Source organism: Phyllobates terribilis, unplaced genomic scaffold (genome assembly GCF_046119375.1).
Source record: "Phyllobates terribilis strain yellow unplaced genomic scaffold, ASM4611937v1 Scaffold_8__6_contigs__length_399053987, whole genome shotgun sequence".
In the NCBI taxonomy this organism is placed as follows: domain Eukaryota; kingdom Metazoa; phylum Chordata; class Amphibia; order Anura; family Dendrobatidae; genus Phyllobates; species Phyllobates terribilis.
The window spans coordinates 245,497,434-245,513,596 of NW_027362768.1; the positions used below are offsets into that span (position 1 = coordinate 245,497,434).

Consider the following 16,163-nt stretch of genomic DNA (forward strand, 5'->3'; position numbering starts at 1 on the left):
TCTGAGGGCTCATATTGTATGTAGGGACTATCTGAGGGCTCATATTGTATGTAGGGACTATCCGAGGGCTCATATTGTATGTAGGGACTATCCGAGGGCTCACATTGTATGTAGGGACTATCCGAGGGCTCACATTGTATGTAGGGACTATCCGAGGGCTCACATTGTATGTAGGGACTATCCGAGGGCTCACATTGTATGTAGGGACTATCCGAGGGCTCACATTGTATGTAGGGACTATCCGAGGGCTCACATTGTATGTAGGGACTATCCGAGGGCTCACATTGTATGTAGGGACTATCCGAGGGCTCACATTGTATGTAGGGACTATCAAGGGTCTAGGTGGGGGCACATACATCAGCATACTTAATTATGCGCAATATTAAGTTATACAATTTATATAAAAAAAATAATTATAATTAATATGTTAATATTGAGCAGAATTAATTTCAGCCTATTGGTTTGGCCTCTACAACAGTCACGGTCTCTCATGTGGTCCCTTGGGAAAATTAATCTTCCACTCCTGCTTTATTATGTATAACGCTATATTATGTATAGTGCTGTACATAAGGGAAAAATTTGAGCTATGCCCTCCGCTATCTCTGTCAGAGGGGAGGGGGCCCACACCTTCAAAATTGCCCGGGTCCTTGCCTACTCTTAATCCACCCCTGCCCATCATGCGTGATATGCCCCAGAGCCACATATGTAATCTCCATCATGCTTGATACTCCCCAGAGCAGTGTATATAATTCCAATCATACATGATACACCCCAGAGCCGTGTATGTAATCCCCATCATGGGTGATATTCTGCAGACCTGTGTACCCCATCCCATCATTCGTGATACACCCCAGACCCATGTATCTAATACGATCATGGGCATGCATGATATGCCCCAGACCGTTGTATATAATCCCATCATAGGCATGCGTGATTCGCCCCAGACACGTGTATCTATGGGTGATATTCCCCAGACTCATGTATCTCATCCCATCATACGTGATAGACCCCAGACCAATGTATCTAATTTCATCATGTTATACAATACACTGAGCCCTGTATCTAGACACGCGGAGTGTAGCACACGCTGGAATTAATCGCACCATGTGATACACTTCACATATCTAACCCCAGCATATGATACAGCAAGCAGCACTAACTAACAGAATCTGTGCTATCATCCGTCCTCGCTGACTGTCTACTTGTCAGTATCACTTTGCATGCAGTCACCAGCAAAATGGCTCCACACTGTGATCCTAAACCGCAGTCGTACTGTGAGCTAGTTGTACTCTAGGTTTTCATGGCAAATTTCAGCAGCTGCTCCTCCTAGTGTTTAAAAGTGGAAAATATCAACTTTTTAAAGTTATTTTTTCATATTTGATGCCATTAAAAACAATAAAACATTAATACTTTACATTTTTTTCAATTGCTGAAAAAAAAAAAACATTTTTATGGCACCTTCCCTTTAAGCGATTCTTGATTTTCATTAGTTTATATTCAATAAATTTAAATTGAAAATTGCTTTTGTCAGTTTCAAGTTATATCAGTGACCATTTTGGGTTTTTCTTACTTTAACAGAAGGAACCAACAATTTGTCCATGGCTATATCCACAGCTTGCTTTTTACACAGGAGCCACCAGTCACAATAAGCAATGTCACAACTAGCCTTGCTCCCCCTCAGTTCTCAAAGACCTTTGCACATGCTCATTAGATTCTTGAATATATAAAAATTAGGTCAAGGTCTGACTATTCTACAGGTGGATTTCCTGAAATAACATGAAGGTTGAGTCTAAACAGTGTCAGTGGCTTGAAAATGTAAAGATTTCTATTTTTTATTTGATATGGAAAAATATAAACATTGCCAATATATATATACTAGCTATTGAACCCGTTCTACGCCCGGATGGCGAGCATTTTTATTGGTATATGGTCCCCTATCCTGGTCCATGCTGCCCCATCCTGTTATGTGCGCCCCCATCCTGTTATGTGCGCCCCCATCCTGTTATGTGCGCCCCCATCCTGTTATGTGCGCCCCCATCCTGTTATGTGCGCCCCCATCCTGTTATGTGCGCCCTCATCCTGTTATGTGCGCCCTCATCCTGTTATGTGCGCCCTCATCCTGTTATGTGCGCCTGCATCCTGGCATATGCTCCCCCCATCCTGGCATAAGCTCCCCCATCCTGGCATAAGCTCCCCCATCCTGGCATAAGCTCCCCCTTCCTGTTCCGTGCTCCCCCATGCTGGTCTATGCTCCCCCCATCCTGGTCTACGCTCCCCCATCCTGGTCCGTGCTCCTGCATCCTGGTCCGTGCTCCCCCATCATGTGTTCTACCCCATCCTGTTGTGTTCTCCCCCCATCCTGTTGTGTTCTCCCCCCATCCTGTTGTGTTCTCCCCCCATCCTGTTGTGTTCTCCCCCCATCCTGTTGTGTGCTCCCCCCCATCCTGTTATGTGCTCCCTCCATCCTGTTATGTGCTCCCCCCCATCCTGTTATGTGCTCCCCCCCATCCTGTTATGTGCTCCCCCCCCATCCTGTTATGTGCTCCCCCCCATCCTGTTATGTGCTCCCCCCCATCCTGTTATGTGCCCCCCCATCCTGTTATGTGCTCCCCCCATCCTGTTATGTGCTCCCCCCATCCTGCGCCCCAATTCTGTTGTGTGCCCCCATCCTGCTCCTCCATCCTGTTTTGCGCGCCCGCATCCTATTTTGTGAGCCTCCATCTTGTTTTGTGCGCCCCTATCCTGCTGCCCCATCCTGTTTTGTGCGCCCCATCCTGCTCCCCATCTTGTTTTCTGTGCCCCCATCCTGTGCCCCATCCTGCACACCCATCCTGTTTTGTGCGCCCCCATCCTGATCCCCCATCCTGTTTTGTGCGCTCCCATCCTGTTTTGCCCACCCTCATCCTGTGCCCCCATCCTGCATCCCATCCTGTTTTGTGCTCCCCCGTCCTGTTTTGTACGCCCCCCATCCTCCCTCAATTAAATTAAAAAAACACTCCTACTCACCTTTCCATTGCTCCCCTGCAGCGCGTCGCCTGGGTTATTTTACTAAAATAGCGCCGGAATCAGCGTCTGTATACCGCCCTGTCCGACGCCATTTTGTTGAAGACACTTTGCAAATGTGCCTTCACTAAAATGGTGCCCGATAGCACGCAATGTGCATGCCCCGATTCCGACGCCGCACTCCTCCCCTGGCCTTCAGACCGAACACTGAACGCATACCGCAATCTCCGGCGCCATATACTTCTCTTACCTGTAACGGCTGGATGTGATCTTCTGTCTGGGGCCAGACTGCGCAGGCGCATCGTTCTTGCGCAGTCTATAAAGGCTTCAGACAGACGGACACATCTCCTGTTATATTATAGATAAATACATTTCACAAGCAGACGTGATTTAAACAATATACAGTACAGATCAAAAGTTTGGACACACCTTCTCATTTAAAGATTTTTCTGTATTTTCATGAATTTGAAAATTGTACATTCACACTGAAGGCATCAAAACTATGAATTAATACATGTGGAATTATATACTTAACAAAAAAGTGTGCAACAACTGAAAATATGTCTTATATTCTAGGTTCTTCAAAGTAAGCCACCTTTTGCTTTGATGACTGCTTTGCACACTCTTGGCATTCTCTTGATGAGCTTCAAGAGGTAGTCACCGGAAATGGTCTTCCAACAATCTTGAAGGAGTTCCCAGAGATGCTTAGCACTTGTTGGCCCTTTTGCCTTCACTCTGCGGTCCAGCTCACCCCAAACCATCTCGATTGGGTTCAGGTCTGGTGACTGTGGAGGCCAGGTCATCTGGCGTAGCACCCCATCACTCTCCTTCTTGGTCAAATAGCCTTTACACAGCGTGGAGGTGTGTTTGGGGTCATTGTCCTGTTGAAAAATAAATGATGGTCCAACTAAACGCAAACTGGATGGAATAGCATGCCGCTGCAAGATGCTGTGGTAGCCATGCTGGTTCAGTATGCCTTCAATTTTAAATAAATCCCCAACAGTGTCACCAGCAAAGCACCCCCACACCATCACACCTCCTCCTTCATGCTTCACGGTGGGAATCAGGCATGTAGAGTCCATCCGTTCACCTTTTCTGCATTGCACAAACACACGGTGATTGGAACCAAAGATCTCAAATTTGGACTCATCAGACCAAAGCACAGATTTCCACTGGTCTAATGTCCATTCCTTGTGTTCTTTAGCCCAAACAAGTCTCATCTGCTTGTTGCCTGTCCTTAGCAGTGGTTTCCTAGCAGCTATTTTACCATGAAGGCCTGCTGCACAAAGTCTCCTCTTAACAGTTGTTGAAGAGATGTGTCTGCTGCTAGAACTCTGTGTGGCATTGACCTGGTCTCTAATCTGAGCTGCTGTTAACCTGCAATTTCTGAGGCTGGTGACTCGGATAAACTTATCCTCAGAAGCAGAGGTGACTCTTGGTCTTCCTTTCCTGGGGCGGTCCTCATGTGAGCCAGTTTCTTTGTAGCGCTTGATGGTTTTTGCCACTGCACTTGGGGACACTTTCAAAGTTTGCCCAATTTTTCGGACTGACTGACCTTCATTTCTTAAAGTAATGATGGCCACTCGTTTTTCTTTACTTAGCTGCTTTTTTCTTGCCATAATACAAATTCTAACAGTCTATTCAGTAGGACTATCAGCTGTGTATCCACCAGACTTCTGCACAACACAACTGATGGTCCCAACCCCATTTATAAGGCAAGAAATCCCACTTATTAAACCTGACAGGGCACACCTGTGAAGTGAAAACAATTTCTGGTGACTACCTCTCGAAGCTCATCAAGAGAATGCCAAGAGTGTACAAAGTAGTCATCAAAGCAAAAGGTGGCTACTTTGAAGAACCTAGAATATAAGACATATTTTCAGTTGTTTCACACTTTTTTGTTAAGTATATAATTCCACATGTGTTAATTCATAGTTTTGATGCCTTCAGTGTGAAGGTACAATTTTCATAGTCATGAAAAATCTTTAAATGAGAAGGTGTGTCCAAAGTCTCTGAGCAAAAGTTTTTGGTTCAGAGACACAGAAGTTATAAGGCTTCAATACCCAGTAATTAATGACTATATGATATATGTTGTCAAAGATTCACTATTGGTGGGCAGATCTATGTGCTTGCGGACCCCCGACTATGCCGTTTCGCCATTGCTTCTTCCAAGGGGTGTTACCTAAATAGGAATAGTGCTCTTTAAATACGATCACCAGTGCAGTTTCAGCCACGATCACCAGTGCAGTTTCAGCCACGATCACCAGTGCAGTTTCAGCCAGTCAGCCATTGTTGCCATGGGCAGGCGGCGCATGCAGCGTTAATCAGCCAATATCCCCAATATCTGGCTAATCTACATGTGAACGGGTTAACGGTTTCCCTTCCTACAAATTTTTAAGTTTTGTGGTTTTTAGCTGTACCTAAATAAATATTTGATATTTTAATTACTTGCTTGTTTCTCTTCTGTATTTCTGAACCAAAGCTGTGTTGATGTATTTCGTGTTGAAGTGGTATGCACTGATAGTCTTTGGACACTTGTGCTAACTGATTTAAACAATGTAATTTTTTTATGATGGCTACACTTTAAAAAATACACTGGTTATGAGTACTGTGTATTCGTGATGAAGACATTCGCTCTGCCTACCCCACAATGATTACCAGGCTGCTGTGTATGCAAATACCTAGGAACCATCCATCTACTAATGCTGGGATTAGAGGGTGAGATGTGGTGAGGAGTGATGGAGCACTCTCCTCATGCATTCACCAGACTCAAAACTATGACCTCTCATATGCACCAAACGGTGTAATATTTTGTGTGCATTTTTGACTTATGGGAGAGCAAGCCTGTTCTCATACTATGTTGCTCTTACCTAGTCTGACTGATCCACCAGTCATTTTGGTAAATATTGTAGTATATATTTTGAATTATGTACATGTAGACAAGTAAAAGGTTTAATATCTGTTTTATTCTTTAGCTCGATCTGTACATCACATGATGGAGAATCGCTACCACAATATTCCCTGGCCATCAACTCATTATTCAATCTCCCAACTCTTAAATGTATTACTGAGGCGAATAAATGAAGCATCAGGCCTTTACCAGATGTTTGAAGTCCTGGTTGATGTAATTCTTCTTGGAGTGTAAGTTCTTGCTGTATTTTGACATGTGCAAAGTGGCATTTTTGCAGTTGATGTATAAGAGCTTTAGCTGGCCTTCAAAACTAACACCACCAGCCCACCATCACGATAGATGACCGGCCGTTCTTTTCCTTAATGGGGTTTTCCCATGAACAAAGTACATTTTTATCAACAGATAGTGGAATTAAAACAAGTTCCACAATTGGATGTGTTTAACCCTTTTAAGAGAACTGTCACCAGAACAAAACACTATTAACCTGCAGATATGGGTAATCTGCAGGTAATTAGCGTTACTAACCTGCCTGGCACATGCACTTAGCTTAATTCTGTGCTGAGAAAATTAACTAATTAATTAGTTAATTAACGTTTTCGTTCACGGGGGCGACGTCAGTGCAGGTTCAGTCGCCGCTCTGAGAATACACAGTGGAGCTGTATCCGCACCCCTTTCCCTGACTGACACTGGCTCTGCATTGGGGCCAGCTGTCAGTAAGGGCCAGGGGCGCGGTTACTGCCGCTGCTTTGTATTTTCAGAACAGTGAATGAACCGGCACCGCCCGCTGCATACTCCGTGACTGCAACCAAATGCTGCTGGGGAGAATAAAGCGCATTTTCTCCCGCAGCGTTCGGCTACGTGCAGGCATCGGGCAGGTTAGTAACGCTATTAGCCTGTAGATTAACCCCATATCTGCTGGTTAATAGCGTTTTTTCTGGTGACAGGTTCTCTTTGTCGTGGTAGCCCCGTCCAAGAAGAGCTAATTTGGATTGAGATACAAATTATTTCCAAATTTGCCATTATTGGTTCAAATAAAATATATAAATAAAATAAATACGATTCATTGGAGAAAAGAAAATACACAGCCAGTGTCTGAGTGTACAATTCTCATCTGCCCTTAGATCCCAAGCAACAAGTATTTTATTACACCCCCAGAAGAAAGGGAATGGCTAACATTACCTAACAAAGAAAGTATTTTAATTGGAAATAACAGTCGTAAATTATGGATTCTCCAGAAGTCCTTGAAAACTGGCTCTGTCCAATTCACTATGCTTTTAAAAACAAGGAAAGCTTTAGACAAACACACTTCATTAGAGACAACACCATGTGTTATTGCTTTATGAATAACACTTATAAAGCTAATGCTAAAATACAAAATTATCAAAGATAAATGAATTGTCTAAATAATAATAAAAGCAATGTATAAATAGTCACCTTTAAGAACCGAGCCACTTCGTATGCTAAAGGGGTACTGCGGGGAGATTAAAAAAAAAAATTGTACTGTCATTGCCCTCATAAACTATAAAGATGAGATGCCCAGTACACGTCTATTATATTTAGAACACTTATAATTCAGTGTGAGAGCAGCTGCTTCTCACTGCTCCCCCCTGCCCCCCCGTCTGGGAGAATATGTGGCACAGCAGTGTGTAGTTCGCCCTCTGTGAATAACAGCCTGTCTGAGAAGGGGTGATGTCTTCTTCACTGCAGCATAAAATGAGGGGACGTGGCAGGGGCGTAGCCTGCCCCCGAGTTCTAGTAGTAGCCAGCCCCCTGACAATGTCTCCTTCACTGCAGGGCTGCTAGCTGGGTGGAGGCCACGCCTCCGCCACTCCCTCAGACTGCGGAGGGGGAGACATTATCAGGGGGCTGATATCACAGGAGCTTCTCTTCACTGCTCACCCCTCCCATCTGGGACTTTACAGCAGTGTGCAGCTCCCTGTTGGTACTCTCAGCCAGTCTCCTGATAGCTGTTTCTCTGAAGAGAACAGGGTGTGTGGCCACGGCCCTCTTCTTGGACTGGATGTTACAGCAGGGAGCTTCACAGTGCTGTATGATGTAAGATCCCAGAGAGGAGGGGGGAGCAATGAAGAGCAGCTCTTGTCACATGGAATTACAAGTGTTCTAAAGATAAAAGAACCGCACTGGGAAGCTTAACTTTATAGTTCATGAGGGCAGGGACAATATAAATTTTTTTTTCTCCTTACGGACTACACCTTTAATGACCGAGCCTCATCTTCCAAATCTGACCAGTGTCACTCTATGCGGTAATAACTCTGAAACGCTTTAACACATCCCACTGATTCTGAGACTGTTTTTACGTGATATGTTGTACTTCGTTTTAGTGGTAAATTTTGGTCGATATAGTTTGCATTTATTTCTCAAAATATAAAAAAATTGACAAAATTTGTCAATTGTTAAACTTCAAATTTTTGTGCACTTAAATCAGATATCACAAAAAAAGAGTTAACACACAACATTTCCCATATGTCTACTTTATATAAGCATCTTTTTTAAACAAATTTTTTTAGGAAGTTATTAAGGTTAAAAGTTTATCAGCAATTTTCCATTTTTCCAGTAAAATTTATGAAACCCATTTTTTTTAGGGACCACAGCACATTTGAAGTGACTTTAAAGGGCCTATGTGAAGGAAAATACCCAAAAGTGATACCATTTTAAAAACTGTATGACTGAAAGTGCTTAAAACCACATTTAAGATGTTTATTAACCTTTTAGGGTGCATCACAGAAAGTATAACAATGTGGAAGGAAAAAATGGACATTTTACTTTTTCCTACAAAAGTGTTGCTTCAGACCCAAATTTCTCATTTTCACAAGGGTAACAAGAGAAAATGGACTGTACAATGTATTGTTCAATTTCTCCTGAGTATACCGATACCCCATATGTGGTGGAAAACTACAGTTTGGGGGCTCGGAAGGGAAGGAGTGCTATTTGACTTTGGGAAGGCAAAATTGTCTGGAATAGAAAGCGGATGCCTTGTTGCGTTTGCAGAGCCCCTGATGTGCCTAAACAGTGGAAATTCCCCACAATTTACCCTATTTTGGAAACTACAACCCTCAAGGAATTTATCCAGAGGTATGGTGAGCATCTTGAATCCACAGGTGCTTTGCGTAATTTTAAAACATTTGACCTTGAAGATTAAAAATTACATTTGTTCCCCAGAAATTTTGTTTCAGCCCCAAAGTTTTCATTTTCACAAAGCTAACAGGAGAAAATGGATCACATGATTTGTTGTGCAATTTCTCCTGAGTACAGTGATACCCCATATGTGCTCAGAAACTCTTGTTTGGTCAAACGGCAAGGCTTGGAAGGGAAGGAGCGCAATTTGATTTTTGGAGTGCAAAATTGTCTGGAATAGATTAAGGACTCCATGTCGAGTTTGGAGAAACGCCAAGGTTGCAGAACACCAGAAACCCCCACATGTGACCATTTTGGAAACTACATCTCTCGAAGAATTCCTCGATGGTTGTAATGAGCATTTTAAACCCACGAGTATTTCACAGAATTGTATAACATTGGGCTGTGTGAAAAGTTAATTTATTCCCACTAAAATGTTGTTTTAGCCCCAAGTTTTTAATTTTCAAAAGGGATAATGGAAGAAATGGACCAAAAAATTTGTTATGCAAAGTCTCCTGAGTACAGCAATGCCCCATTTGTTGTCAAAAACTACTTTTTAGGCACAGTGCAAAGCTCAAAAGGAAAGTAGCGCCATATCGGAGTGCAGTTTTGCCTGGAATGGTTTGAGGGTGCTAAGTTACGTTGGCAGAGCCCCAGAAGAGGTGGCAGGACCGCAATCCTCACATAAGTGACATTATTTTGTAAAGTACACGTCTTAAGGAAATCAAATAGGGGTGCAGTGAGCATATTGACACATTTGTTTCACAAAATTGTATATCATTGAGCGATGAAGAAAAAAAATAACATTTTCACAAGAGGAAATAGGTAAAAATGACCACATAATTTGTTACACAATTTTTCATGAACGTGCTGATACCCCATATGTGGCTGTACAGTACTGTTTGTGTCACACAAGGTGAGGGAAAGACTAAGTGCAACACGATGGGAAGAGGGGGGAGGAAACCCAAACACTAAGGAAAGGGGGAATGGAGACCCCTAGGCACATCTGACAACACTCTGTCTCCCCTAACATCCCTAAATGGGTTCTGCACCTATCGCCGAGCAGGAAATCTAATCCCTGACTGCCCCTAGCGATAGGCCCTAGATAGGGAGGGGCGGGGTGAGCACTATTCGGCTCCCACTGCAACTAAAGACAAAAAGGTAAACAGACAAGGGAATACACTTCACTTGAGAAGACACCAGAGAGGTCAAGCCAACTATCCTCCAAGTGAGGTCCAAGAAGACACTAGCCGACTACTAGTACTTCAGGCATGGACAGAGGAAAACAGAGCTATCACCGGCGACTCTCTGGAGAGACTGAAGGTAATTAAACATCCAGCAAGGGTGTGTCAATTAGCAGCGAAGGTGGAGGTCACTGCTAGGTCCTAGAGGAAGAAGGATATCGCTACACTACAGAAATGAAAAGATCAAGAATGTACCTGCAGAGCCAAGCACAATGACCTTCTACAGCTGGATCCAGAACGACTGTTTGTCACACCTGACACACCCGTAACAGTTTGGCCACATGGCGAGACTCGTGAGGGAAGGAGCCCTATTTGACTCTTGGAGAACTATAGAATTTCTGTAGAATAGTTTGTGGGCTCCATTTACAGAGCACTTAAGTGGAAGAAGAGCAGAAACCTCCCTCAATTGACCCAAATTTGGAAATTCCACCCCTCTGGGAATTCATCTATACCTGTGGTGATGATTTTGACTTCATTGGTGTTTTCCAGAAACTAGCAGCATTGGATGTTGCTAAGTGAAAATGCAAATATGCCATTGTAGTGCCCGTACATTGTGCCCAGCTCGTGCTTCTGGAGACACGCACCCCAGTAAATTAAGTGGGCTGTCTTTGCTGCAGTAATGCCAAACATGTGGACGCTAAGGCTATGTGCCCACGATGCAGAAATGCTCAGGATTTTTCCCTGAGCGTTTCTGCATCTCCCTGGTAGGAAAAAACGCATGCGGATTGTACATGCGTTTTCCTGCTAGGGACATGCGGAAATGGAGCGTTATTTACTGACATTTCCGCATGCGGATTGACAAGCGCTTTCCAAGCGATTAGCATCACTTGGAAAGTGCTTGTGACAACTAGGTCACACTATATAAATCCATGCAAACTGCATGGATTTATATAGTGTGACCCGAGAGAGTGGTTAAAAATAAAAAAATAAATATATACTTACCCTCCGATGGCCCGCGCTGGCTTGCTTCGCTCGGTGTCGGCAGCGATGGATTGAAAGACCTGCCGACGTCAGCGTCGCGTGACCCATCACATGACTCTGACGGCAGCGCAGGTCCTTTAATCCACTGCAAAGTGCCAGGAAGCAAGTAGGAGCGCAGCATGGGCCGCCGGAAGGTAAATATAAATTTATTTTTTATTTTATTCTTTTTTTACAGATTTTTTAATGGTACCTGGGTGTGGATGAGACTCTCCTCTCCTCTACACCCGGGTACCATCCGCACATTAGAATGCGCCAATTACGCAAGTACAGATGCAGTCTTGCAGAATTGGCGCGTTCTAATGCAAGTCAATGGCGGCGAAAACGCAGCATTTCCGCTAAATAATTGGTAGTGCTGCGTCTTTTTCCGCAATGATGATCCGCAGCGGAAATTTCCGCAGCATGTGCATAGCACATGCGGATTATCATTGGGGAACATTGCTGCCCTTCTACCATGCCTTATAATGCGTTTCCGCAGTGTTTCCGCAGCTGCAAAAACGCTGCAGAAACGCATTAAAAACGCATCGTGGGCACACAGCCTAACTGCAGTTTAGGCACTCTGTGGGGGAGGCTCAGGACGGAGGGCGGCATTTGAATTTGGGAGTTCAGATTTCACTGGATTTCTTTTGGTGGGAACCACGTCACTTTTCCAGGGCCTTTGTTCTACCAGTAATGTGGACACACCCTATATTTCTGCTAATAGATGATGAACCTGAGTAGGGACTTGTTTATTTGTGGGTTGAGTAGAAGCTTTTATTGGTGGCATTTTGAGGTACAGTACATTTTGGATCAGTTCACATTTTTCCTGCTCTCTACACTAAGCATTTACATCAGGGTTTCCATCTAAATTTACAAAATATATGGTTCAGATGAAACCCCTGAAGTATCCATTCACTATAATGAGGCAACAGAGTCTGGACTCAGTGTGGCTTCTGTTTGGTTCGTCGGTATCCGGCTTTTAAAAGGTGCACAAAACTGTGGCTGACACGGAGACGAGCACTGCCGGAACATAGGCCAGACAGAGTCCACAGTGTATCCATCTGCCTTATTAGGCTATGTGCGCACGATCAGGATTTGAAGAAGAAATTTCCTGAGCGCTTCTGCATCTCCTTGGCAGGAAAATCGCAGCACGTTTTTGATGCCTGCTTTTTTTATGCCTGTTTTGAAGCGTTTTTTGTACATCAATGAATGCTTTTTGGATATAAATAAAGTTATTTAGTGGGACATTGTATAAACCCTTGGATTACCGTCAGAACTGGGGTGAGTATATTGGGTAATTTAAATGATTAAAGAATGTCTGTTGTATTTCAAATAAAGTGTTTGCTCTGTGTCTGTGTGTTTGTTTAACTCTTTACTTTAATTAGTTTTGGTCATGAAAAGGTCTGATTGACACCTTGTCATCACCAAACAAGAGAGCTGGGTGTCAGCTAATCGCATTCACCCAATCTTCATTAGCATTTCTATTTACGCAATGTATGTGGCAGCTGTGAGCTGGTATTTTTTGCCTGGGAAGGTGCCATTTGCAAACATGGTCCCTGGCCATTATTAACAGCTCACAGCTGGTTCGTTAGCCGATACGTACCCACAAATAGTAACAAGCAGCGCTTTGGACTCAGCACATTTTTGTGTTCTAATGCCGCACTTTTTTTGTCGGTACATGTGAATTCACCGCATATAATGACACTTCAATCGGTCAAAATCTGCTGCGGAGACTAGCGTGTCCGCTACAGAAATTGACATGCTGCAGGTGAGTTTGGGTACAGAGCCACGATCAGGAGCCGCTGCAGGTTTTATGCTACGTGTTTATACAGCATCAAACCCGCAGTGTCCAGATGGTACAGCATAGTGGATGGGATCTCTAGAAATCCCATGTCAACTATGCGTGCATCAGAGGCTGCAAATCACCCGTGGACACTGATATGCGGCTTGTCTTTCAGGAAAGCAGTATGTCAAATTCTCTTGCGGAGTCGCTATTCTCCACAACAGAAATTTGACCAGTAGAATGTATAGAATGCTTTAAATCCGCATGGTTCAGTGAACACATGTGGATTTACCTGCATTCAATAGAACGCAACGTTTTGGACGCAGCAAAAAATATGCGTCCAAAGCGCTGCTACGTTCGGATCGTGGGCACAGAGCCTAAAATGAAATAAAAAATGGTGTGAGCTCCTGCATTATTTTTATAACCAGCAGAGAGAAAGCCGACCGCTGGGGGCTGATATTATTAGCCGGGGAAGGGGCCATTAGCCAACAATGTTCCCTGGATATCAATATCAGCCCACAGCTGTTTGATTAGCCTTTACTTGCTAGATTACAAGGGGACTCCAGAAAAAAATTGATGTGGGGTCCCCCTATAAAATCTAACCAGCAAAGGCTAAACTAGACAGCTGCGGACTGATATATTAATAGCCAGGGAAGGGGCCATGGATACTAGCCCCCTCCACGGCTATTAATATCACCCCTCAGCAGTACCAAAAAGGGCGCATCCATAAGATGCGCCAAATCTGGCTCTTGGCCTTACTGTTCCCACTGCCCTGTAGTGGTGGCAGTGGGGTAATGGGGTTGGGGTTCACGTCAGCCTTGTATTCGCGGCTGACGTGAAGCCCAGGTTAGTAATGGAGTGCCCCTTTAAGACGCCCCCATTACTAACAGCGTAGTAAAGTTTTCGCTGCTTTTTCAATAAAAGACACGGCCACAATAAAGTATTTTAATGAAATAAAAAAACACACGGTTCTAAAAAAAATTTATAACCCTCTCAGTCCCCGAAGCCTTCGATCTTCTGAAAAAAACGTAAAATAATAAACAACCATATCCCTCACCTGTCCGCCATCAAGAACGTAGTCCGAGTACCTCCGACGATTGTCCCATGACGATCCGTGTCACTTCTACATCAGTGACATCAAAAATCACTGTTGTCACTGCTGTAGAAGACAGCAGTGTATACGAACAGGAGTGTAAAATCACTCATATCAGCATACATGCTGCAGGAGGTCACTGGGGTTCATCAGCTGAAGATCAGCTGATGAGCCCCGGTGAACTTACCACCATGACAGCATTCTTGCGAATGTTCCCACGGGAGGTCACGTGAGCATCCATCAGCTGAACGGTCACGTGAGCATCAGCTGATCGGTCATGTGACCGATCAGCTGATCGCTGACATCACATCAGGTCCTGGTAGCGCAGTACACTGCTGGAACCGAGCCGGCTCCCCGGAGTATACCGCCGACCTGATCAGATCGCGGATGACCAGGAGGACACCGGGGGGGTGCCGGACAGGTGAGTATAAGGGTTTTTTTTTTTTTCATCTTTACTTTTTTTTTCTTTTTTTTAACTGCGGGTGGTTCCTGGTTCTGCTGAGGAGAACTATTGCTCCCCTCAGCAGCGCCACTCTCACTGTTATCAGCGGGAACGGCAGTCGAATGAGAGGAGTTGTAGTCCACCCACAACGTGTTTCTGGAGCATTTCCCACTCATTGGCTTTAATTGAAACGCAGAAAATCTGCAGGTATAAATATTATACTTGCGGATTTGCTGCGTTTCAATTAAAGTCAATGGGCGGGAAGTGCTTCGGAAACGCTTGGCATAATGGTCATGCTGCGTTTTTTTCCGCAGTGCTAATCCTGAGCGGAAATTTCCACATCATGTGCACAGCACATCAGGATTAGCGTTTCTATAGCTGGCAGATCTATTAACAAGCATTTTTGCAGCTCTTCCGCGGCGGATAAACTGCCGTGAAAACGCATCAAACACGCATCGTGTGAACTTAACCTTTTAGGCAATCTTCCAATGGCGCTTCCGCCTGAATCACGTATTTCAGAGATTTACATGGAAACCCTGGGGTAAGCGCATTTTATAGCACAGGATTAACATTTTCAGCAATACCATTTTTATTTATATCCATTTATTTGATTTTTATTCCACTTTTTTTCCAGCGGTATGATGAAAAAGCATTTTTTGTCACGTGTTTTTTTGTTTTTTGTTTTTTTTACGGCATTCACTGTAAGGGTTAAATAGTGTGACAGTTTTATAGATCGGGTTGTTCTGGATGCAGCGATACCAAATATGTGTACTTTTTTGTTTATTTTTGTTTTTACATAAATGTGTTTTTATTGGTGTAACATTTTTTGTTCTTTATTTTGTGGGGCGGGGGGTTGTTTTTTTTATCATTTTTTTTCAGTGGTTAGCACGGCAACCTTGCAGCGCTGGGATTCTGTATTCAAATCCCACCAAGGGCAACATCTGCATGGAGTTTGTATGTTCTCCCCGTATTTGCGTGGGTTTCCTCCCACACTCCAAAGACCTACTGATAGGGAATTTAGACTGTGAGCCTCGATGGGGACAGTGCCGATAATGTCTGTAAAGCACTGTGGAATTAATGGCGCTATATAATTGAGTAAAATAAATAAATTTTTATTTTTTTTACTTAAACCCTCCAGCATCACCACCCGGCACACTCAGGCAAGTGCCCCAGGACACACTTAGGCAAGTGCCGCGGCCCTGGACAAACGGGGGGTGGGGGTGGCCTGCTCGCCGTCAGCAGGAACATAACCACCGCTGTCAGCCAGGCCAGCAAATACTTCAGCTGGATGTGTGTCCTCGGACGTACATTCAGCTGAAGTGTATTGCTGCACACAGACCCATCAGGTCCATAGAATGTTAGAGTTGGAAGGGACCTCCAGGGTCATCGTGTCCAACCCCCTGCTCAGTGCAGGATTGACTAAACCATCTCAGACAGATGTCTGTCCAGCCTCTGTTTGAAGACTTCCATTGAAGGAGAACTCACCACCTCTTGTGGCAGCCTGTTCCACTTTTTAATCACCCTAACTGTCAAAAAGTTTTTTCTAATATCTCTGTATCTTCTCCCATTGCTTCTCTTGTTTCCATGTGCAAATG

General features: G+C 44.1%; 1 protein-coding gene across 2 annotated transcripts in view; it reads left to right on the plus strand.

Moving 5' to 3' along the window:
- The window catches only part of FOXRED2 (FAD dependent oxidoreductase domain containing 2), a 262,874-nt gene that overhangs the window by 159,169 nt on the left and 87,542 nt on the right, over positions 1–16,163 (plus strand). For both annotated transcript variants that reach the window (XM_073644100.1, XM_073644101.1), the window contains exon 6: positions 5,979–6,144. In XM_073644100.1, the coding sequence (XP_073500201.1) occupies positions 5,979–6,144 (166 nt within the window). The remainder of the gene's footprint in view (positions 1–5,978; positions 6,145–16,163) is intronic.